This window comes from Dermacentor silvarum, chromosome 5 (genome assembly GCF_013339745.2).
Source record: "Dermacentor silvarum isolate Dsil-2018 chromosome 5, BIME_Dsil_1.4, whole genome shotgun sequence".
Classification (NCBI taxonomy): domain Eukaryota; kingdom Metazoa; phylum Arthropoda; class Arachnida; order Ixodida; family Ixodidae; genus Dermacentor; species Dermacentor silvarum.
In genome coordinates, this window is record NC_051158.1 from 45,988,896 (window position 1) to 46,014,924 (window position 26,029).

At 46.3% G+C, this 26,029-nt stretch overlaps 1 protein-coding gene across 1 annotated transcript in view; it reads right to left on the minus strand.

Moving 5' to 3' along the window:
• Nucleotides 1-26,029, minus strand: part of LOC119453342 (glutamate receptor ionotropic, NMDA 2B-like) — a 235,642-nt gene that overhangs the window by 43,547 nt on the left and 166,066 nt on the right. Inside the window, 4 exon segments of the mRNA XM_049667812.1 lie at nt 1,670-1,920; nt 4,341-4,528; nt 12,390-12,570; nt 13,185-13,366. Coding sequence (XP_049523769.1) covers nt 1,670-1,920; nt 4,341-4,528; nt 12,390-12,570; nt 13,185-13,366 — 802 coding nt within the window.

Here is a 26,029-nt window from a genome sequence, read left to right on the forward strand (position 1 = left end):
AGTTTTCTGTACACATGGGACGGACAGATGCTTTTTTCGTTTCGCCTGCCCATATAAAGCTTCGCTTTAAAAAGTGACAGTTTCGCCCGAAAGGCGAAGCATCAAATGCGATAGCAATAAGTAGAGAGCTATACAGAGTAAGGATAGTAGTTTTATCGGCTGCATAAACTTAGATAGATTCGCTTACTAACTAAATTAACAATCATGGTGTCAGCGCGCACACGCAAACATGAATAGATCACACTCGATGACCGCAGACAACCACTGTCAAAACGCTGGCGTGAGCAAGCAAGCGCGGTAGCAGCAGCGAGCGATGGTTCATGCGATCTATCGCTTCAACGGAAACTGAGCGGTGAAAGCACAGCGCATACAAAGGTAGGTGCCGTGTGCAGATCGCTTTCAAGATACGGTGCGCGCGCGACCGCCTGCAGCCAAGCCAAGTACGAGTATGCAATTGCTGGCAGATTAGAAGCTGCACTCCCTCCCTCCCGCGCTTCCTTCCCGCTTTCTTACTTTCGAGTGCGAGATTGAGTGACCAGTTCCCCTTGAGCCCGGTCGCAAGATACGCAGTTGGTGCTGCAGCTAAACGTCACCTCCCCTCCTTCCCCTCCTCTCCCTCTTATCCCCCCACGGCCTTTCGCACGACAGAAGCGTCGCGTTTGCTCTCCGCCGTGTGTTCGCTCTTCGTGAAAGCGCGCGAGGGACGCGCGCTTTCGCTCACACATACAGCATACGGCGCGCGCGGCGACGATTTTATCGCCCTTGGTGTTTATACGGAACCTCACGGCGACGCCGACGGCAGAAATCCGCTTGGAGTGTCCAACAAAAAAGAACACTTACCCACCGAACCAACGATGTTCTGTGTGTAAGTGCTCTCTATCCTGGGAAAGTACACTGGAATTGTCCACCTAGTGGACACGTCCATTTCGTCCGCTGTTGAAGTTCTGATTGGCTGGGCTGCGGTGCACGTCGGGAGAAGGCCAGGCGCCGCAGCCAATTAGCAATTCAGCAGCAGACGAAATGGACATGGAGGTGGAAACTTACAGAATACCTCCCCTGGTCTGTTCTCGCAGTTCAAACTTGCACTACGTCGCACCAACTTGCCCAACCAGAAGTACTTTTGAGGTTCAGTAATGTGGAAATCTGAGCGATTTCGTGATTAATCATTATAGCGCGTTCGTGAAGCATCGCACTGACCAGAACATGGTGGAGAGCCACAAGAAACGAGTGTCGTGTATTTTTCTGTGTCTCCGCCTTGTCCTAGTCAGTGCGCTGCTACACCAATACGGGATGATGACTTTCAAGGTATACTTCTGCGTTCGTACTCCCCGAGCAGACCTGCCGGGTTCACAAATACAGTATGATGACTTTTGAGGTACTTCCGCGTTCGCACTCACCGAGCAGACCTGTCGGATTCACCAACAAGGTGTGACAACTTTTGAGGTATTTCTGCGTTCGTACTCACCGAGCAGACTTGACGGGTTCACCAACACGGTATGATGACTTTTGAGGTACTTCTGCGTTCGTACTCACCGAGCAGACCTGTCGGGTTCACCAACAAGGTATGACGACTTTTGAGGTACTTCAGCGCTCGTACTCACCGAGCAGACCTGTCGGGTTCACCAACACGGTATGATGACTTTTGAAGTACTTCTGCGTTCGTACTCACCGAGCAGACCTGCCGGGTACTCAGGTGGAGCGATTCCCGGGTGGGCTCCGATGACGGACTGGGTGACAATCCATACGTAGTTCTTGCCGGTCATCCCCAGCTGCGAGGCGGCGGCGAACAGCTCGCGTGAGTCGTCCTTGCTGGCAAAGAGCAGGATCACGCGGGCTTCGCCGGCCGCGACGGGCTCGAGCTGCCGGCGGAACTCCTGGCGAGTGCGGCCGCGAATGGTGCGAATCTCCAGCACCGAGTATCTGCGCGTTTGTAGTAGAACAGTAACCGGACAGCTTTCCCCTAGTGAAGGTTGTCGTGATGAAAAAAGCTCTAGCTCAGGGCCAACTACGCTTTCTCTATATACTATAGCAGATGCAAAACGCAGAAACTCTCTCATCAGAAACAACTACTGAATCAATTTGAATTAAGTTTGTGGAATTTAATAGAGAAATAAACATTCTACTGACTGTTTGAAGGGGAATTTTGATATGAACTCCTAAATCAAAATTCTATTGAAAAAGTCAGTAGAAGTTAAATTAACGAGTTCAATTTTCTTGAAACTTCCGAACGTGGACCAGTTATCCTTCTTTTCTTTTTATTTGAATCGCAATGTTTACAAATTGGTAAACAAAAAAAAAACAGATTTTCCCGTTCTGTAAACAGCATCGGTTGGAGAATCTAAAGTGGAGAAATGTTATATATAAGCTTACAGCTTAGCTAAAATTGGTTCACGGCTTTTCAAAGGTTTTGTAAATGTCTTACTGCCACGCTGGTGGTACAATTCAATGCAGTGTCCAATACTTCAATTTCGACTGCTTTACAAGTCTCAATAGTTGCATCTCGCAGAAGTGGGCTTCCATTTTTCTCGCTAAGTTAAGGAGTCGTAAGCTGATTGTCCAGTTTATTCACATTTTTGTTATCTTCACGACTTTTTGTTAAATAATTCATGACCTAAATCCAGAATGTACAACCTACACTCGCCCGATTTTACCATTTGCCTTTAGCTGCAAAACACTTAATTAGGTTCGGCGCATTCCAACATCTAGTATGCTATAACGACACGCCGACTCTGCTTTTTCTTTTTTCAAGACAGTCATTTCCGAGAAAACCGATTTCTGCGTTCTCATGTAAGTATGTAGCAGCTCTTGGTGTAAAGGTTCTCTTTAAAGCCTTAAAGCACCAATTATGTGTCCTTCAAACAGGCGCTCACATGAAGATCTAAACTCCCTAAACCATATAAAAAAATAAAGCGTCAACAAGTTTCAACGCTGAAAAAGACAAGGTCAACGTACATGTTTGTTCAAATAATTAGATGATTAAGTGTTGATTATATGTCTCTATTTTGTTTCGTTCCGTTTCTTGTTCATGTCCATTATTCACTCATTTCGTATTTTAGTCGCATCGTAGATCGCGCGCAATTTCGTCGACTTTTTTTTAACGTCGACACTTGGTTGACCCTTTGTTTTCTTTTTAGACCAAGAGGTCAGGTGAACCGATCCCGGAGAAAGTGCAGTCTATGGTGCAATGTGGTTGATTTTCGACTATATTACCACTAATTGCGCCCGTGCCTATAATTTTGCTTAGTCTGCGACTAATTCTCGCTCCTGGTCTAGTTGAGACCAACATTTTGATGCCTTTGCGAGTCGCTAGGACGCTCTGGAGGCGCAAAAAGGCCGTTTTTTTTAAGTCGTTACAAGATTCCTAGTTACGCCAAACCTTAGAAGTCAAAACAGACGTTGTCATCAAAAAAAAAAAAAATACTCATCACCTTGAGCGCGCCCTAATTTAATATACTGCTTGTTTTTACGAACGAGCATCGGCTATGGTACCAGCAGCTGGATGTGTCACGACGTCACAATACACTTGGTCACTCCGTTCATGCAATCTTTGCGGCTGCAGAAGCGAGCGGAGCAAGTTTTTTTTTGTGAACAGTGTCATACTTAGCACTACTGCCACGCAGCGTCAGCTAATTTTGCCAGTTTGTAATGACGTCATGATAATGCAGGTGATGCCCAGACGACCCATTGCGAGTATCAAATTAAACATGTGTTTGGCACCGAATCAAATATCCGACAATTGTTTCATGGCATTCATACTTAGCAAGTGTCATCTTAGTGGGAAACTTACGAGAAGATTTTTGTAGAGCTTCTACAACTTCGAAAATATATATCAGCGGTCCTTTGAAGGGCCACTGAAACGAAACACTAAAATCAGTTTATAGTAATTCAGTATTCTTTTGAAATTATTTTTCCGCCCATTTCTTGGTAATAGGTTCAGTATTAGAAGATGAAATAAAGGTCAAAATTTCAGTTCTTTAATCATTTTGTGCCAGAACATCTGTGCCGGTAGGTCAGTGTGACGTCACAAATTTTGAGGTATATTTTTCGTATTTTTGGCAACTGTGGCTCAGTAAGAATGCAATTTAGTCTACCTTTACTAACGGAGTATTAGCTGAGTCCGAGCAGAGACAGTAAAAAGCCATGACGACAGGAGAACTGCTGCGGAAACTTCAAGGTGGTGTCGCCAGGTGTGTTTCGTTCATGCACCTTTTCTCGCTCGCCAAGTAGGTCTCTTCTCAGCGCAAGGGCGGCTTTTTATGGTGTTGTAGAAGGCTAGCGCAGTAATACAGCTTCAAATATGTTCCGCTTCAGTATTCCTCCAAGATATGCGACGCGCTTACTTTGCCCTGAGCGTACTGCTCTCCAACTGCCGGTCCCGGACGGCGCGGACGAAGTCCTCGTGTCCTCCGAGATTGGTGGTGACGACGGCGAACTGGTACCATGAGTAGCGCTCCAGGATGGCGAAGATGGCCGCCACTTGGTGAACCACAGATGGCGCCAGCTGTAGGACTCGCGCCTGAGACGCCCTCTGTCGTTAGACGGGAGAGACAGAAAGGGGGGAAAGGTGGAGGAGGAGGAGGAGGAGGCGAAATATGCGCGGCTGTGAGCGGTAGCTCAACGGCATGAAAGAAATGACGCCTGTTCGAGTTCGCCATGACAGCGCACGATAGCATTCTGACGCTGTCCTTGGCGAGCTCTTGAACAAGCTCAATTAGCTCAACTAAGTAACAAGGCTCATGCAACCATGCAAACTTTCACTTCACTTAAGTTCCCGCGTAGCGTGCAATGTTCCTGGAACGCCCGTTTTGCCAAACTTGCAGACGTTTGAAATACAAAGTGCTCAAACAATAGTTAGTATCCGCGTTGAGCTAAATTCATTCCTTCTAAATGGTTATAGGCTGAATTTCATAAGTTTATGAATATAAGTGTTCCGCCAATCAAAGCTAAGCTGTAGTTATTGGTCTTCATCGGGATGCACCAATTTACGTTATTCGGTATCAGTGAGCTATCGCTTTCAAATAATCAAATGCATGTTCTTGTTGTTGCTTTCTGAACGCCAGCTGTTACTGTGACATAGAAGTAGGCCCACTATATGAGATGTTACCAACGTCTTGTCAACTGCTTCACACAAAAGTTCTATATTGTATGTTTAAACAGAGATTATAATGTTTTGATTCTACACTACTTTCCTTTAAACTTTATGTTTTCATCTGTAAACACCCGGGATAAATTTTATTCATGAGCGAGTAATATCCATACAATGGGCCTATCAGAACTAGTCGCCAAAATGAGGTTTTATTGCGTGCACCCTGTACTCATGCCGTTTAGAAGCCCGACAGTACGTGTCCACTCCTTCTTCGTTATCTACTTGTTTTGCATGCGTGCATCGGCAAACATTTCGATGCCTTCGTCGTGCAGCGTATTAAACGAGAACAAATGTCACGGGTCAAGCCCAGTTTTTGTAGCCAGTACAAGCCCCGAACGTAGCCAAGCGAAGCGCACGTAGTACCTGCGTCTGGACGAAGGCGAGCCAAGCCAGAATTCATCATCATCAGCAGCGTCGGCAGTCCATAGCAGGTAGCATGAAAAACAGCTCTCTTAAGCCACAAGCAAGGCAAGCCACGTAGCAGCAACGCGTGCAGCCGCGCTACGACTAAGACTACGCACAGCAGGCCGACTATGTCTTGAGCATAGCCACAACCGCAAACCACAAACAACGACGCAGGCAGCCCTGCAGCACGATTCGCTTTCGCGATCCGTGCACAAGACGACGCGTTGGTCCACATGAAGCCAGTATTTCGGTAAAGGCTTTCACCTATGCACGATAGTACTCGTTCGTGATTTTTCTATAATAAAGATCGCTTCTCATGAACTGCGAATGCGAAAGCATTTATGTCCAATTGAATGCCGCTGAGCGGTCCTTCCAATTATGAACTCCTCGAGGGCAAGCGAGCGCGTTCAGACGCTTGGCCAATGCCTCCTAGATAGCATAAGGCAGGTGCACTTCGATCTGTGATGTCATACTACGTTGCCCGACTGCTATAGAATCTAGTGGGGACGCTCCCGAGCAAGCCGCGGTGATTTTGACGTCACCGCTTTCGTCACGCCGGGCTTGGCAATGGAAATTTTGGCCCGAATAGCATGATGTCATAAGGCAGAGTGCACAGGCCTGCTATCTAGGAAGCGCTGGTTTAGCCCAGTGGTCGGCTTCTGAGCGTGGGTTCTTAGATTCGAAACTCACTACCACCAACGCTTTCCCTTTTAGAATTTAGTCTGTTATTTTATACATCAATTTCTTTATAGCAATTACCGAAGCGGAGATAGAACGCAGGCGAGAGCTTGCCGCGCACAAGCAACGTGCGGATAACACGGTTTCCCACGTTGACGTGGCGCCGCGGCGATTCCCTCTCCCCTCACGGCAACACCTGGCGCGTCCAACGCTGCCGCAGCTGTTCGCTTTCACCCGGTCTGCTCCATCGAGGCGTGACGTGGTGTAGTAACCAATTAGAATTTAGGTACCGTTTCTATGCTACAGACGCCGCCTTTTTTCGCTCAATAGACCATTTCATGCTTTCGCATCAAAAATACTTGGTCCATGGTCATGCCTCGCCACACAGAAGTGTGCTTTGACAGCCCTACGGGATTTTCATGAAGAAAGCAAGCTCATTAATTTTATTCGAGTTGTAAATGTTCGCGAGGTCTAGCGCATATTGAGCGTTGCATGTCAAGACTACTTCAACAACGATATTTCCCGCATATTAGTATTTTTATTGCACAGTGCACACATGAACTTCTATTAAATAATGCGGGTGGATAAGGAACAATCCTACAGTTTTTTTCCCTAGTTTAAATTACCGTTTCTTGTGCACTTATTGTGTTCTGTGTTTGAGGTATGTGTCTGCATGTTTAAAGTCAAATGTTTTTTTTTTTAATCTCTTAATCCTTCCCTTGCATAGACGGCTGTAATACAGCCTAGAGTCTCGCTTGTATAGTGTTTTTAGACCGCAAAAATCGGCTACAATTTAACCACGTAAGGTGCAGCGCACTAACGCGGGACGGAAAGAGACAATCACACAGGGCTCGCTTATATAGCCTAGGTGAAAAATATCAACTTTAAAAGCAACTTTAATAGCACAGGGACTTCACTAATGACATTCAAACTTTACTATTATTTGCGTCCAAATCTGCCTGACAATTCTGCTGCATATTCTTTACGTGCGTATATACACAAGGAAAAAAGATAGTTTGGCTTGTATAACTATTGCAGATCTCTTTGCACGCTTTCACAAAGTGCCCGTACTTCAAGGAATAAGCGTACTCGCAATTGGTTGAACACTAATACGTCAGCATACATTCACCCTTCTATGTTACATTGTGAACATTGTATACCATAAAGAACACATCTACAAATGTGTTTTTCAAGTAATGGACCTCATAGGCACGTAACCGATTGCCAGCAGAGTTTTCAAATTTTAAGTGTGTGACACCAAATTAATGTTGACTGAATGTCGCTACAAAACTACTGAAATGTGCACTTTAAAATGCAAATCACGGAAAGCGTATTTGAATTATGCAAGACAAAAGCTACGTTCCTCCCGAAATTCAAACCCGAAATAGCACTACTTTAAGTGAAAAAGAAATTGTGGGGACTGCATTTCTCAGTTATTTCTTTGTGTAATTATACCTTCTCTTCCCACAAAAATACAGCATTTAAGCAGTTCTTGTCTTCGCGTATCAGGTAGTCCTGAGTCCCATTAGAGGAATTTCCAAGGAGGTTGCACAGCTTGATGGCTCAATGTTCCCCAACCCACCACACTGCTACGTTTACCGGTGTTTCTAATGAAGCGATGTCAGCAGATAATCGTTAAATGTTAAGATGCCATAACGCGATTGTTTTACAATCACTCATGTGTAGAATGATGCAATGCGAGATATTGACGTTACAACTCCGTCTAAAATGTCCACGTATTTCAAACAACCTCACAAGTAACGACAGCCCCCCTTTCGGTCCGGTACGTCTTCATGCACGTGCTGTTTCCGCACTAAGGTAGTACGGATGATAGATTCAGTCGACACCCCGGTTGGTTCTAAATATGGATCACCAACTTCCAGCACACCCCGTCGGAGCCTGCTGAGAAATGGATACACCACAGGGGGTTCGTCGGCGCCGCCACTCGTATACCATTAGCAAGGCAGCTCGGAGAGCTAATGGTTCCCAGTCACGCCAAGGTTGAGACTCTTCGCACGTGACAGAACGCCACCCAAGAGCTCCGGTATCGTGCTTCTAGAAGCGTAAACAACGGTAATCGAGCGAAAACGCAGGCTTTGGAAAAATACGAGCAGCTGGAGTTCCTTGGCAGAACCCTTGAACTCAAAGGAGCGTTTCGCTTTGTCAATAAAACACACATGTTGCTTCTTCGTCAAGAGCGAGACCCTCATTCTCATACATCACAACTCTTTCCTGCTCACATTTTCTATCATCGCTATATACATTGCGCAATAATTCACGGACACTTTCCTTAAATCTTTGATAGCATTTGTTCGACAGGGTATTGTTACATTGCAGGAACCGCCAACATTAAAAGAAAGCAAATGTTCCAGTTGCCTCTGTAATCAAGATGCTGTACGTTTCAGATCAGATCGGTATGGCCAGAAGTTCGTTTTGGCAAACGTTCGTTTGTGTACACAAGATAAATTTAAAGTATTTACTGACAAAGCATTCCGAAGCTCCGTTCAGGCATAGAGTACCAAAAAAGTATGCATCGCTGGGATCATTTTTGTAAACATTTTTATTTTATGCACAGCTAACGCGGAATGCAGTTCCCATTAGTCGGTCTCTCCTTACCAAACAACGATAACATTTCATACCCCGTCGTAAACTTCTCTGACTTTTCTTTTTAACCTAGCGTATGCAACTATAAGCTTTCCATCACTGGCAACAACGTAGGCATCTGTTATCATTAGGCGAGTAGAAGCGATGCAGCAATACGATCCAGATTGTAAAAAAAAAAACTAGTATGGTTTCCAAGGACGGCCAACAAAAGGTTCAGTACGACAAAGGATACGCAGAGATTTATCCTGCCACTAAATGAAAGATCCCGTGCACGCCACACTGAACCCCTACTTTTCGTAATGTGCTCTGAAATGTTTTTGCAGCTGGTTATGGGAGAAAAGATTTCTTTCTGCACTTTTCTCTGTGTGGAATAGACGAAAGCTCTAATTTCCTCATCCCCAACGTCGAACGAAACGGCATCAAAATTTTAGTAAATGTACTTTGATGGTCATTTTGTTTCCTTTTATTTAGCCTGCCAATTTCATTTCATGCAAGCAAATAGCGTCATTACGCTTGAGATACCAAAACAAGGATAGTAAAAACATCCAAGGCACGAACTAGGACGGGAAATGTTAGGGAAACATCTTTTAGCTTTCTTCGTGCATAACAATCATAGCTGCCAGTTATATAAGTATTTTCATCCAAAATCTCTGAGGCCGACCAGCGATAGCTGCTTTGAACAGAAAAAATAGAGTGAATGCTTGCCGGCAAAGGCTCCAACGCCAATGGGCTCCTTTCCGGAAAAGTTTTGTTGTTGTTGTTACTCTTTCGGTCAACATGCCTTACTTTATAGCCATACAATACTTCAGCGGAGCACAGTTCAAGAACATTAACGAAAATGCACTAATGCCCACAAAAAGAAGCATTTCCGCAAAAACTGCGGCGGATTCTTCGATGTAGTGGCATAGCAATAAAGAATTTGTTTCGGCTATAAAACGTTCTTTCCGCTGATGGACATTCGAAGTTGTCTGGTAATTGGTGAATTCAATAATTACGCGGCATTCAGGACTGGTCTTCTTTATTTAGTAGAATTAAGACGAGGAGCGACTAGCAGCTACCAAATGTCCAAACAGGCAGCATGCCGCCACGGCAAAGCAACGTGGCGGTCTTCTGTTATTTGATTTTATTACTTCACAAATGGTTAAAGTTCTCCACAAATGTGAAATACAAAGGGACATCCGTCCCATAGTCAATTGCTCTGTTGGGTCCTGCTGCACTTCTCTTCCTAGAGTTACCTAGGGGACATTGGTGGAGTAAGAATATGGGAGGCCATTCGACTGCAGGCCCCTGCAACTGGAGTGGACATATTAGTACCAGGGGACTGCACTAGAATGGCTTGCCCACAGCGGGCACAATTTGGTGACAGTCATGCGACGCCAATGTAATCTAGAGCAAAACAACAAGATTCTAACTATGGCAAGTTAGCGCAAAGTGATAGTGAGACACATACACGAAACAGACAAGAACGAGCGCTACTATCAAGGGGCCCAGCGTTTGATATACTTGCTTGAAAATTTTCAGAATTTTTGAAAATTTTGAAAATTTGATAATATTGCATGAAAAATTCTTCTGGAATTAAAAGGATCAAACGCGTTCTAGAAAGGAGCTTATGTTTTAGCTTTTTACCTTGCGTCATCCTATTATTTTTATTGCCGATTTTTTCCTCAATGCTCCACCTGAGTTTGTCTTACTCGACGGTCAGCGCTCACTACTGGGATGATGCGCGTAAATGCTGTGTACACGGCCTTTTAAGCACTGCTACAAGTGTTCTATTCAATTTTTACATGCTCAATGGCAAGCACTTATGCACCTTCTTTTGACAGACACAATATGCAACATGCCATATGCGATCAGGATCCAAGCAAAATACGCAACGCCATGCTGTCTATGATTGCTACATGATTTCCGTCGCCTGTACCGCTTTAGTTTCGTTATCTGCGAATATATTATGTTGTGATACGGAAACGCTTACACTGTGCAGTCTTATCGGCAAGATTTTCATTCTTTTGTTTTGCTAGAGACAGTATTTTTTTCTTTTTTTTTCGTTGCTGGATACTGCCATGGAAAGTGTTGTCGTTACACCAGACGACAAGAATACTTCACAGTATAAGTTTTTGTCACCCTGTATATGGCAAAATCCATTCAGAGTATTCGCGCATTTTAACATTCACCAATGACAGTTTTGTATTAGTCACACAAATTACATTACAGTGGCAACAGGCCGACCAGTGCTTTTGCTATATGCAAGTGGAACTGCAGCTGTTACGACAGTCATAAAATGAACTGCGTGAATATCTATCGAAAGAAAAGCTCAATTTCTCGCTGCTTCACGGTGCGTTTAGTTGCCGCCCATGGCGCTGAACGGCAAAGTCGTAACCATAAAACAGCAACATGAGCCACTGAGATACCACCATAAAAATTTACCTCCATAAAAATTTAGGCCAACCTAAATTTCGTTGCAACGGTGCTTCACACTTATTTCTGACCACAACAAAAGTGACGTAAGAATTAGATTCATTTGCATAAGGATGCGCGTGAGGAAATCAACTAAACTTTGAGAGAGCACCTGCCTTGTGAGGCGGTCTTGAAATGAAAGTGGTGTCACCAGAGTTTATTATCTTGTCCGTAAACGTTTACCATTTACGGACTACCTGTTTCCCGGAGCCGTGGACGGCCGTTGCAAACCGTGTAGCGAAATCTAGGGACGCTTTGTCCTACTACAATTCAGGTCAAGCATTTCTGTGAGCATGAGAGTTCTCGTCGAAGGAAAATTATAAAAGCAGTGCATGTTAACGATTATGTTTCTACAATGACGCTTTACCCCAGGAGTTAAGTAGACTATAGTAAGTCACTGCCGCATTAGGTTTGTGGGCTCTGGTTGCGTCACAAGATCTCGTTACCGGCGTTGTATTCCGCAAATGGTAATGTGTCTACGGAAAACATAAAGCTCTCTACTAGCTCTGCACGTACGTACAGTTCTCACGAGGTTAAGCTGGTACATAAGCTCCTGCTTTCCATTTCCTGCGCAAAATTGGCTTTCAACACAAATGTGGAAGTGTCCGTTTCAGGGCCAACGTTCTAGCACGAACCCTGGTAACCTTGGGCATATGCGCTACAAGTAGGCTTTTAACTGGAATAACGTGCAAGGCTATTGGCGTGATTTAAAGTGGAGTAGTATGTATTGCTCTAAATAGCTTCAATGATTCAAAGCGTTAAGTGTTTCATAGTACCTGTCGGAACAAATTTCAAAATTTAGCTTTGAATACTGTTGGACGTCTTGCTCCTAGCAAATCATGTGAACCCATTGCTACACGCTTCCAGCCTGTTCGATGACATCCTGCTCCGATTTCGCCACGGTACACGTTGCCATACACGTACAAAGAAAAAACGGTATGAGAAGAACAGATCATCTAAGAAAGAATCCTTACAGAAGGGTTCATTCTAAAGTCTACGGCGGTCTGCGTGCATGCCAAGTCCAAGCCGTCATCACCAAGCAAGCTAAAAGCCAATGTGCGCAAGATTCCCCGCCTCCTCGAGCACCAACGTCCCAGCGTACCTGGTCGAGAGCGATGTTGTCGGCGTTCCAGGCTATGACGGGAACGCCAAGGTACCCGAGAAGCTGAAGCACGTACTGCACCGAGGCCGCGTTGCTTCCAAACACGGCAGAGTTGGTCAGGTACAGCACGGCCACAACGTCATCTGGGAGCAGGTCTTCGCACAAGCGACGCAGAATGTCTCTGCAGCCACACAAAACAAAAGTTTCGGAAGCACCTCCGGTAAAACGGACTTTTTTATTGCGTTAGCGTTAGTAGTGTCAAATAGGAAAAAGTGCATGTGTGTGACGCGTGGAAAGCCTGTCCCGTCGTAGAGATAGATACGGGATGGGAGAAGTTAGATGAGCGTATACGAGTATGTGTGTTTTTATATACAGGGTGTTTCATTTTATCTGCACCAAATTTTTTTAATTTGCTGTGGCAGATAGCGCAATAGCGCGGCCATTACTTCCATGACAAATCAAAATGCCTTATTGAATAATTAACGTAATTAGGGTAATTAACTTTATCATTAATTATTTCCCGGCACATCTTGCAATCTACGAATTAGAACCGCTGATATCGCAAGGCGTATTCAGTTGGAACGAATTCGCAGGACTGAACCGGTTTCGAGATATTAATTTTCAAAGTGTACGACGAAATGAATCTGCGGTCCAGTTAACTTGGTGCTTCAATCCATAAAACGTAGCAGGCAACTGAGACACGCCCTCCCGGTCAACCTCTCATCATTATATTTCTTCATTAAGGCCTCCTCCTCCTTCTCCTCCTGTCCAACGCTGCAGCCGGCCAGCACTCACTTGGGCGTCGGTTGCAGTGGCATCCGGACGGCCTTGGCGTGAACCGAGAACAGCTGCATGAAACGCAGGCCACCACGGCCACCGCGGGTCATGGAGGAGACGCCGTCGCGCAACTTCTGTTGGTACTTTCGCTGCTGGCTGAGCAGCGACGTGTCCGGAAAGATGGCACCGAATGTCAGGTTCTGCGAATCGAAAGGCATTTTTTTTTCGTTACGCGCTCATTAAATCACAGTCCCGGGCATACAGGCCGAATCACCATGAGTGCTGATCAATGCGAACATATGTGCAACAACAACAAAAAATTGGTATGGTTTAGCTTCGGTTAACCCTAGTTGATAGCGAAAGGTTCACTGCCCTGGCTAGGCCCATTGTCGAGCTGTGGCCGAGGTGTGGTTTCGCAATTATATACAGGACATGTTTGCAGTGAATACGGTGTTTACTAATCATTTTTTATGCCTATGAAGACACTGCGGTGATCAGTAAAGTAGTGAGACTTGGTTGCAACTAGCAGCCGAGCCCAACGGCGGCAATGTCTCCTTTCAGGGCTCCGTAAAGGTCTAAATATAGTCCGACGTAGCGTGAACCCGCGCACACGTTATGTCACGTTGGCGAGAACAGCGGCGGCTATAGTTCGACCGATGGTTCGACGTACTGGCGCCGCCAACGTAACCGCACGCGCGGCCAATGCGCTCCGACGCGCCCGTCGTCTGGTGGCGCTCGCCCGCACACTAACACACACACACAAATGCCGATAACGTCGGACTATAAACACGCCTTAATGCTCTCTTCTGGTTTGACCTCTAGCTCTCAAGGTGAAAACTGTTGAGTCGCAGACGGCTGTCCGAGGTAGTGTAATGAAGCTTTCGCTTCAAAAGAAGGGCCCTGTCCGCCTTTTATCTGCACTTCTAATATGGACAGGCTAAGAAAAAGGCACACACTAAGAGAAGCTAAGAATAAAAGAAGGATGGTAAGGCACGCTTTAAGAGAAAAACTAAACGAAAACGAAGCGTGAACTGGACACAAGACGCGAAAACCTTGTGCTAGGACATAGAACATTGTCCAATGAGTTCAAGCTCAACACAGACTAAACCTTACTATCATTGTGAATGTTTCTCCCTTCTGACGAAACTTGCATTTTTCTAGCAGCTGGCAGAAGGGTATACAAAACGTATTGCATCAACATATGTGCCCTCAGCGGCATTACCTGTCCGGGACTCACTCGCAAAAAGGTACAACGGATTTTTCAACGTAGACAAGACAGAGGGAGAATAAAAATTCAAGAAAAAGAAAGGCAGGGAAATCAACAACACGAACGTGCGGTTTGCTAACCTCCACGGAAAGTTAGAGAAAGGAGAAATAGAAAGAGGAAAGAAGGCACAGTGTGAACAGAGCGTGCCCACGTCAGGATGCACCAGATGACACAAACGGTCAAACAGGCCGGTGCACTTCGAGAACTGCACCAGTGCACGGAAAGCCTTTTTGCGTCACCAGCGACGGATGTACGGGCCACGGCCCGAGTATCTTTGATTCAGATAATGGTCGCGAGTGCAGCAGCGAGAAGACGAAGAGTACAAAATTAATCAACAGATATCGAACAAAGGGTGTCTCAGGCTGGGTACTGCGTTCCGACAAAATGGTTTTAGCACAAACCGCCGTTGAATCTTAGGGGCCATGGCGTTGAACTGCGGAGCTCGAGGTCGCGGCTTTGATTCCAGCCGTGGCGCTCGCACTGCGATGGGGGTGAAATGCAAGAACGCTTGTGTGCATAGATTTAGGGGCATGTTAAATAACCACACGAGGTGAAGCTTGATCCGGACTGTTGCGTGTCTCATAATGCAATCGTGTTTTTTTTTTTTTAGATGCGAAGCAGCTTATGGCGGGGGCTTTGTCCATCCCTCCATCCATCCGCCGTGCGGCGTCCACACCCACACTGCGCATGTGCATCCTCCTCCCCCTCCTCTCCTTGTCTTATCTCCTCTCCTCTCGGCATTGCTCCTCTCCTCTGCGGATCGCGCAACGAATGGCAACACCTGCGGCTCCGCGCGCGATAATGCGAAGCAGCTTAGGTTAGAGGCGCGACGATAGGCGCTGCATAGTCCGCTGGGGGGCGCCACTGTAGCTCGCGGTATAATGACGCGCGCGCGCGCTCCGCTCCTCTCATTCTTCTCCCGCAACGCCGCGATAAGTGCCACGGACAGCGCCAGCGTCAACGCTAGTGTCAACGCCGTGGACAGCGCCGCGGAGAAGAGGGCTCGAGCCGCTGCCACGAAACAGCAGCGGCGACAGGCCGATCTGAAAACTAATGGGAACTTGAGTCGACCCCATGGCTGCTTCGCATACTACTCAGGGTTCCCCTACGTGAAGATGGTGTAATGTTTTTGTACGTAAAATACCAGAATTTCTATTTCAGTTAGGAGTTCAGACAAGCCCCCTCGTCGAAACTTCGGCTCCCGCCACAAACATCTCTTGTTCTACTGGTGTTGATTAAAATAATACTGCTATGCAAATGTCAGCTGTACTTCCATTTCCAATTTTTAGCTAAACTTTTTCAAAGCAACTACTGCACGAACGCATAATTCTACAAGTAAACAAATCGGGCAGAATTTATACATATCCATCTTGGACTATTGGAACTGAAACGACCGCTGCATTAAGCGTAGGCTAAAACGCCGAAAATGGCAGAAATACAACTGCGAAGTTGGTGCTATAACTAACCCGCTTACGCAGGAAGCGCGGTGAATTAGAGGGCAGGAGAACATCGAGCTTCAGCATCATTAGTGAACCGTTTTCATTTTCTCCTGTACACGGGAGAAACCAGTCGCGCCGCCAAGAGCGATCGATGGGCTTAAATGTCACCGATCATGGCATCGCCGTGAATCTCTACGATACGAAATCACCCGCTTCAAATCTGGAGCCTCCTATATTTACTAACCCGAATCACCAAAAAGGACGAAAGCTTTTCCGTTGATTCGATTTATTCCGTAGTGTCGAAGATGTTGGCCACTTTAGTCACTGGCTTTCTCGCATTTCATTCTCCAGTGAGTATGCAGAAATGACATGAAAAGTTGAGCGAGCCTAAAACAAACGCACACACATACACCCACTGACAAGCACTTGCAGTCAGCTTGCTTGAATCGAATGAGCGATGTGATGAGCTCCAGAGTTCTCCCGAATCATTTCCGTCCTACACTCATGAAAACCTTAACGACGCAGCTACGCCGACTTCATGTCTAACGCAGAGTCGGAGAGAGAATTAACGATTTCCTCCATTTCCGCCAGGGGGGAAAGAAATAAAAGTGCGGAAGCTGACGTGACTTGCATTCCGCGTACACGACACTTTGAGCACGTGACGCATTCGCGACGACGCCAACAAGCAGAGAGGAAAGATTTGGGCAGCAGGAACTGTGAATGCAACCGAGATTCCCTAGATATTGCTAGTTCTCCATCGGGCGCAACGACGCGCGACAGCCCTCCACTCAGATGCCGGCTGCCGTGCGGGATAGCTCCCTTTCTCCACGCCGAGCTCGCTCTCCATTTTCTTTTGTATCGTCGAACTTCGAATTTTAGTTCGTGTGTTTATCTTCCGTCGTTGCCGGCGGAAAACTTTTTCCTGCACTCCGTCGTTCGCATCCGCGATTCCTGACGCCCCTAGCTGCTGCGTCCTCTACAGGAACACTCCCGCACTGCCTTCAATGGCACGCATGTGGCCTCTTTAGGAAACAAAACCAGGCTAGTCCGATGCGGGATTTCAGTGACATGTCAAGAAATAGGCAAGAAAAAAAAAGCCACATGGAAATCCAACAGGGTGCTAAGAATAGACGCGGGAGAGAATGGATCCGGAAACCGTATTGCTTTCCAAGTATTTTTTTTCACCTTCTTTCACCGTATACGAATCTGATTTTACTTGTTTTCCTGTCGCGGTAAACGGTTCTTGCTGTTGCAACTTTTTTAATCTAATTTCTTGAAAACGACGGAGAGGCTTCATAAAGGTATGTTTGCAAACTCCGTTGTTGAAAGCGCCGCGAAGCTTTTTCTTTCTTTTTTTTAATTTTATTCTCGTCTTGCGTTGGCGAAACTTGAAAAGAAGGGCCGTGACCCGAGCCGCAGGCATACATCGCGCGCTCAAAGCCCTCGAGGACAACAACGAACTGGAGTGCGAGCGGCTGGTCGCTTCCCTTCCGACAAGCTCTGCAACCGCATTGGGCTTTCCGGGATTTTTTTTTTTTTCAGCGCCACATTTGCAAAGGAATCTTCCGCCACGCTTCCTCGCAATTGAACCTAGACCCCTCCACACGCACCGTCCTGGAACTTTGCTCAGCCACGACCTTATCCTAATGCCCAGACAACATTGTCTCCTACGCTTCGCGTATAGAGGTGAGCTGAAGGAGACAGGTCGCCGGCTCTGAGCCGAGGAGCAGGTAGCGTTGATAACTCGCTGAAGCGTTGCCAACTTGGCGTTGCTGACGTTGCTTATAGTTACTTAGTTAGCGTTGCTAACGTTGCTTACAGAAAAGTTTAGCTTGTCTGCAAACGTATAGCCGTTCGGCGTTACCAGAAAGGTGTAGGGTGGCAACAAGGCTAATGGCGAGATCTAGTGGCGCGGAGTTTAACCAGAGAGCACGAATAGTTAGTACTGCTGTGGCCTACCATATTATACCTAACCGCTGGTGTAAAATGTTGCTAGTGACGTCATCGTTAACGTGCAGTAACTTTATATTTTCCGTTCGATGAGAACACGCACGCGGAGAAAAAATGTTTCTAACGCAGTGTAGTTGAACAAAGTGTCACAAGATGGCACTTCCAAAGTTTTCTACTGCCACCCACGGCTCCAGCAATCGGAAAATCTAAGAAGTTTGCGGACAAGCTCAAACTCTGCTTCACCTTTGCACTTACTGCCGGCGACAGGGCGACCGCACCATGCCTATCGCGCATGCGCAATTTTCCTCTCTAAACACCACTTCTATAACGAAGATTTGGAAATGTGGTCTACCAGCTTGAAGTAGATAGCAGTGTTTGCATGCAGTGGCAAATACAGCACCGTACAACTCGAAGATAATTTGCATAGATGCGCCACCCAACCGCCTTTGCTCATTTCCATGACGTCACTGGCGGAGGCGAATTTTCAATATCGGCGCATCTTGGGAACTACGTTTTATAGCGCAGGCAGGCACAGAGGACAGGCGTGGTTTGGTATTGTGGGCGAAGCTCGCACTGCGTTTCTAGGTCGTCACCAAGCACGGTACCAAGCATGGAAGAAGTGCTAACACCATGTGAACAAGAGCGCCGTATTTTCGCGTTTCCGGACCGGAAACGTCACTCACGCACGGAAATTGCTGCGAGCGAGGGGATAAACAGAAACTCTTCCTCTCGAAGTCATCGTACCGTACAGGCTAATCCGTCGAGAAACTCACCAACCATCGAAGACGGGATGAAGGACATCTATCAGAACAACCATCCGACAACGCGATGAGAACCTCTCCCCCATATAATCAATAAACAAACAACATCCGCGACTTTTGGTCGTGGGCTCACAATAACCGTTGTTCCAGGCGTCATTAACATATCTTCGGCTGAACATCAGATGGCCCTCGAAGAAATACTCCCAATGTGTGTACAAGTGTGTCTTATGTTCGCGTATCGGCGCTGGAATTTCCCCTCATGTTGCGACATCGATATAGGCGAAGGAACAAACGGAAAAAAGAAAAAGAAAGCACATGTTCCACTCGAAGCCATCGTCCCATCTCGGCTAATCCCTCAGGAGATCCGCCTACCACCTATAGAACGGGACGCGGGACATCCATCAGAATGACCGTCCTGCTGCGCGATGGGGCGTGCGACCATACAGAACACGGTGCTCAATCGCCTCGGCCTCGCACGTGATGCATCCGATCCGCGTAAGAGACATACACGCCTACCCGCACTATGCGGTGGAACGGAAGACTAGCACTGCCGAGCCCCTGTACCCAAGACGTCTAGAGGCGGCGATGCGCGGTACGCGTTCGAACCATTGGCTTGACGAAGTGCCTCGGCCTGTGTCCCCGGGGCCTTGACCAAGGAACAACGAAAAAAGAAAGCGAGATCCGCCGGTTCGTGGGAAGAGAAGAAAAACAGCCACGTCTGGCTCTGGCCTTCTGCCCACCCAAGCATCTGCGTGTTTCTTTCCCTTTTTTTGCCTCCGATCATCGTGACGTCAGCAAATCGCGCAGGCGGAAAGCGATGGCCGTCGCAGTGTCTCGACGCGTGCGCGCTCGACGTCCATGTCGCTACGTGCGCATTTATCTCCCGTGCCACTGCATCCGTTAAATAGTCTGGCTTTGTCTTTTGACACTGGTTTCGTTTCTGTGTAGCTCTCCTTGCGCATTCTGTAATCTCGCCAATATTTATCTTTTCCGCAGGTTACGTTTCTTCTTTCTTTATGCCCTTCATTACTCCCATGTCTTCTTTGTTGTCTGTTTCATTGTCCATTGGCACCATGCCACTTAATGACATAGATAACTTACCCCGGTGAAGCTATAGGGGCACTCCGGTATGTAACTGACGTGTGCTGAAGAAATAGTGCCACACTTGGAAATTTATTAAAAATACGTGCAATGACTCTTGTTGCTGGAGTACTACCCTATCCATTTCACTTACACGTTATTCTTTTTTCCTCGCGTAGCTTAGTCAAGTTTACTTACCCTCTCTACGACGACGTTGATGGCACAATTTCGGCAAAACGATGGCGTGAGGGCTTCCGCGTCTCTGACCACGGATAACAATATCGGCGCGGGGGGAGGAAGGGGGAAGGCGCGCTATTACAGTTGTAGTCCTTGCTGACGATGACGGCGCTATGTGACAGTGGCACGATGACGACACAATAACAAATGCGTGACGAAGAACACATAAGCACGACGACCGCCCGATAGCTCATATGCCACGAATCCGCGACTATCACATGCGCATACAGTGGTACTGCCACGTCCTCAAACTTGTGCACTCTTCCTGCCAGACCAACAGAAATGTGAAATGGTTTCAAGTTCCCGCATCATTTCAAGCCAGAGATGGGCGCATGGCAGGCATTCTATAAAATGGTGCGTCGGATCATTCTTCGGTGATGTGAAGTGCAGAGTCAGTTTTTGAGAGCGACGATTAAAAGCAAAATGTGAGATGCATACGGGGCATTCGTCGTTGTAATGGTACACGGATATACATCTCCTTACAGCACACACACATTTTCACACTAATGGGTAAAAAACAAACTGAGACTAACTCCGCGGAAGAGGAGTGAGTGAGCGAGTCTTATTTCTCCACACACGCAGCAACAGTGAATTGCTTTCGCGGGTGCGGCTTATCAGACTCCGATCTCGCACTTAACACTTCCCCCTTCTCTTCCCACTGATACTTGTCGGAGCGCCAAAGATAAACTTGCTCACGGAAGTCGTGATCGTACCACTATGCCCCCGAACCAGATATTCGGCACCACAAATAGCCACCGAGCGACACCGCTGGACCAAATCGCCACCTTTACCGCTTTTTTTTTCACGATTTATGGTAACAGGCTTAACATTAAAAAAAATCCTAAACAAGATAAGTAAAGTTGATGCTCGGTATACTGCGTGTGCAACCAAGGCAAAACTCACTCGGTTCTCTGCCAAGGTAACTCGTGCGTGGTCCATGCCATTGTCGTTCTGCTTGAAGGTGAACTTGAACAGCCGCCGTGCTGACTTAGTGGCTTTGGTGTTGTGCTGCTAAGCCCCAGGTCGCGGAATTAAATCCCGGCAGCGGTTGCCGCGTTTTGACGAGGGTGAAAGGAAAAAAAAACACCCTTGAACGGTGCATTGGGTGCACGTTAAAGAAGCTCAGGTAGCCAAAATTAACCCTGAGTCCCCCACTGCGGTGTGCTTCATATTCAGATAGCGGTTTTGGCACGTAGAACCCCAGAATCCCTACCTCGGAAGGTGAACTTAAGCTTCAACGCACGTGTGAAACCTTTACTGGCTTCTCATTGCCTTTTCGTGATTCTTATCTACCTCTTAAGGAACAGGGAGTCCGGGATCATCTAAGGCTGGCCCAAGCACACTGTCCTTGTATGGCAAATCAGTTTTGTAGAAGCCCGCAAGGTGGTGAAAAGTACACGAAACGAAACATCCCGTACACAGACGAATCTTTTTTCAACGGCGACGCCTTCTTTCTGAGCAACCCTGTATGGGGTTTCCTTTGACGCTTCGTGCTTCAGCTAAGGTGGACAACAGTTTTCCCCGTTCGATATTTGTCTGTTGCGTTTCTACCTCCTGGGTTTGAGAAAATGCCTAATTGCACTTCATGCATGTGTCCTTCCTTCCACGTTAACCTTGTCCCACGTTCTGCGAGCCTTTTCCCAAGTAAACCGACAGCCACTCTGCTGGTTTGCTATTATTCTAAACTCTCTTCTTGGTTCACAATGGGTGAACGGTTCTTCCTTGAACACGCCCTTCAGTCGCGGCTTCTTTACGACCACAACCCAAGTAATCGATAGTTGAGCACATTATGAATAAGGATGTACTACGCTCAACTATCACGAAATATTGCGAGTATCGCGCCGCCTGAACGGAAAGTGCTAGACTTTAACAACAAAATGAGCCAACTGTAGAAGTTAGGGCCGAGGCACTTTCCAATGGTCGTGATAAGCACCAAGGAAAACGCGATGAAAGGAACCCCCTTTCGGAAAGAAAAAAAAAAACTTGTGACGTTAACCTGGAAGCAATGGCAAAGAAAAAGAAATAAGGCGAGTAAATGCTATATACTCTCCATGAGTGATCTGCAGAAAAAAAAAGAAAGAATAAAAAAGTTTTAGTGCCAGGACAAATGAACGCATCACACACAAAAAAATATCCTTTTTCTCAACCAACGACTCATCGAACGAAAGTCGTTTCAGCTCAAACTTCTTTCTGGCTGCTGCTGGGGAGATCAATTTTATTTCCAATTTTATTTCTCTTCGCGATATCTGATATTAAAAAGAACCTCGACATTTCTTTGTTTTGTTTTTCTAATTTTTATCAAGGAAGGTCATAAAAGGGAGAGGGAGAGATTTTATCGACCGGAAAAGCAGAGAGGTCCGTGCTTGGTAGTCATAAAACCTTCTCTCCGTAGCCTCGTGAACACATATCTCTCCAAAATTTAGATCTAATTTTTCTTTAAGTTTCTGCCTCTAACGAAAGTATTGCTGGCTCCACACTACTTTTACAAGTTCTATCACGTCCTCGAATCAGCGTGCTTGTTCTTTTCTTCTGTCTGCCATTGGTCATTTCGCTGACGTTGCAAGCTCTAACTGCTACGAGTGAACGAGAACGAATAACTGCTACTTTTAAGAGCGCGGAAGCGGCAATTCTCGCGACGATTGTCGAAATGGCCTCGTGACAGTGGCCATCAACCTAGACTGTAGTGGCGCAATAAAATTGTCTTGCCGTCTAGTTTGTGGCGGAAAGAACACTTGGTTAACGACCCTGCATGGTTGCTTAAAACCCGCGAGATTGCCACCGTGAAGCACATTCCAAGGACACAATAAACCAAGAGTTAATTATGTCCGGGCTAAGAATTTGTTTTTTTTTATTATTTGGTGGATTAACGGTTGGTGATTAGTGAACAAAATGAAAGGCAGATATTTTTCTGGGTCAGTTTTACGTCATGAACGCTGCGCGGCTGCGTTGGTGTAACGCCACGAATATCACATTATATTACGCTTTTTTTTTTACTCTTTCCTCAGTTTCGCGTGGTTCATCGGCTTTACGCCGGATATATATATATATAGCATACAAGGTTTATATAAGCCTGGTTGCTGGTACTTCCATTCGGAGTGCATATTAGCTTCGTACGTATAATATACATGGCGTCCAGCGTAACTTGACCCAAAAAGCTATGCAAATGCCAAGTAGCTGACGGAACCAAAGTTATGCTGTTTGTCGTCGCTTGGAGATACTCAAATGATCTTTTTCATAACGCCTAAATACGTAATTAATCTTAATTATTTCATAACTTCTCAAACATTATAATTAGGTGAAAGGTGTCAATGAGAAAATTGCAGAGCAACATGAGAAACTCCCGATACAGCTTTCTGTTGCTCAATACGGGCTACATAAAAGTGTTTTTCCGAACGTGAAAGAAACCCACGAATACACGCTAAGTACCTCGAATGGCCAGTCGCGCGACTATTCTGCGTGTATTCGCGGACTTCTTTCACGCTCGGAAAAACACTTTTATGTAGCGCGTATTGAGCAACAGAAAGCTGTATCGGGAGTTTTTCATGTTTCATGAAAAATTGTATGAAAAAAACTAGTTTCTCGTAGACACCTTTCATCTAATTATAATGTTTGCGAAGTGCATGAAATATTTAGGACTAATTATCTAATTAGTCGGAATGCAAAAAAATAATGTGAGTATCTCCAAGCGACGGCAAACAGCATCACCTTGGTTCTGTCCAGCTAGAACATATACATAGGGTGAAGATGCGCAAACGCTTAAATTTGGCACAGCGCACAACGCCAAAAACCGCAGTTATTTGTCCCCAACGCATGAGCAAGAACCACCCCCACCAAACACGTAGGCTTTGACAAGGAAAGATACAGAAGACATTGTGACGGTTGCCTGATGCAGCTTCGTCCTTGTTTATAGACACATCAACAAAGAGCCTAGAGTGGACGCTCTCAAAATCCTTATTGTTGCGTGGCGTGACGACCTCGAGGTATGTCCAAAACTATTTATTTAACCGGGGATTGAGTACACGAGGTATCAAAGGTTACTTCGATTTTCGGGAGGTTTCGCGGAAGCGTTCTCGACGACCCTTTTGCCATTAAATCCAGCACAGGTGGCTCCAACAGTTTTCCGCGCACGGCACCAGACGCAAACAACTAACTTGTGACGTCACGAGGAGCCCAGTGCAAGGACTTGTACGTCTTTCCTTCTTTTTGTGTCTTTCAGACTTACTGAGACTCGCATCACGAGAACGCTGATGTTTCCGGCTTTCCGGTGGCGTAATTGCAAGTCCCTTTTCATCATTTACAGGGCATGCCTCTTATCTTCAATGTTCTCCAACTTGTGAAATATTCAAAGTGCAAAACAATATCAGCGCTCAAACCTGAAAGTGATGCAATTTTACTGGCGCGGCTCCTTACGGGCAGCGTAGTGGCGCCCATGCGATATCAATACAGGCCTTTCACGGTTTGTGTTTAAGCATTTAAGTGTGCCAGAAATTTTCGGCGCCCCCGCGTTTGCCAGATGACTTGTGTAAACTATGTAAGACAGAACACGCCTACCCTAGAACACACTCTATGGGAATGCGCACATGTACAGGATAAAAATGCAGTCTCCTCAGAACAGCTTGGGGCGCGGAGGCGAACGCCATCTAGTGGGGGCGCATGGAACCCAGCGGCGGTGATGTCTCGTGCGTCTGCCGCTGTGATCAGCTGACCCATTGGGCTAGAGAACAGACAAGCAGCAGCCACTGTCCCAAAATCCGGGCGAGGTTCGCAAAGAAAAGTTTCGGTTTTAAAAATGCGGATCTACTTTCACTGGCGCCCATCGCAACAAGTGATGTCCCGAACATGGCAGCTATGACGTCATCCTGCCATCTGTGGCGTCTGCAGTACTCAGTACGGCGAAGCATGGCCTTCCAGGTCCGTTCCCACTAATTCCTGGTGGGTGCGATGTTGACAATAAGAGGAGCACAGAAGTCACGAATTTTCCTTTCTTTCTCTGTCTTGAAAAACCAGGAAAATTACAGTAACCGGTGTTATATTGATCAAAACCTGGTCATATTATGCGAACTCGCTGTGAAGTTGGAGCGTGCCGGGAGCCAGCGGTATGCGCAAAATCTTCCATTTTGTTTTTGTTTTCTAAGAGGTAAAAAAAAAACAGGATCGCTGTATATTTGGCATTCAGAAATAACGTTAAGGTTAGCATACATGAGAATTCCCCCTTCTAAATAACTGCGCACTTGCGTTCCAACGCACTGGAAGCGGCAGTCATTTGCACATCTTCACTGGCGTATCCGTCCACACGCGTAGCTTGCTTCTGATATCTGGAGTTCTGCATTTGTCCGCGCAGATAGCTTGCCGGCTCATTGCTCACTGCCTCGCTATCTGCATGCATCGATTATCACACCGGCGTCGAGAGTGTTTTACATTCGAGCCTCGCGCAGCTCACGTTTCCTGTGCGAAGGAGAAGACAATGCGTCCCATGTGCTCTGGAAGGCCGTTCACGGCTCAACGGTTAGGCGCTAATGAAAAAATACTGCCTTCGTTTTCCTTTTTTTTTTCATTTCACGTCCTGATTTTTTTTACGTTCTCGCATAAATTAGCGGGGCGCGGGCCGTGCTCGGTCTCACGGGGCAAGAACCAGGAGAAACGAAACGCTCCATCGAAGCCGGTTGCAGCCACGGTCGTTACGGTGGCTGGAATGGTCGTGCACTCAACGCCGCGCACGACACCATTAAAATTTATGTCAAATCACCGTTCCCTTTTTGCGAAGGTACAAGCTAATTTTTCTTTCGTCGTTTAACTATGGTGCTCATCTATTACATTCATATGCTTTAGTTAGTTGGTTAGACTATCAGCTAGCAAGTTAGTTGCTAACGGTCTAACCCTAACTCTACTATACCTATCTACATGTATCTGTCTACCTATCGATCTATCTATCTACCTATCTATCGATCGATCTATCTATCTATCTGCCTATTTATCAACCTATCTATCTACCTATCTATCTCTCTGTTATCTGTATACCTATCTTTCTATCGATCTATCTAGCTAGCTAGCCAGGCCAATATCCTGGAATGGATATGCGCCACTGAATAAGTGGCCGAATAGATAAGGAGAACAAGAGCCAATAACTTA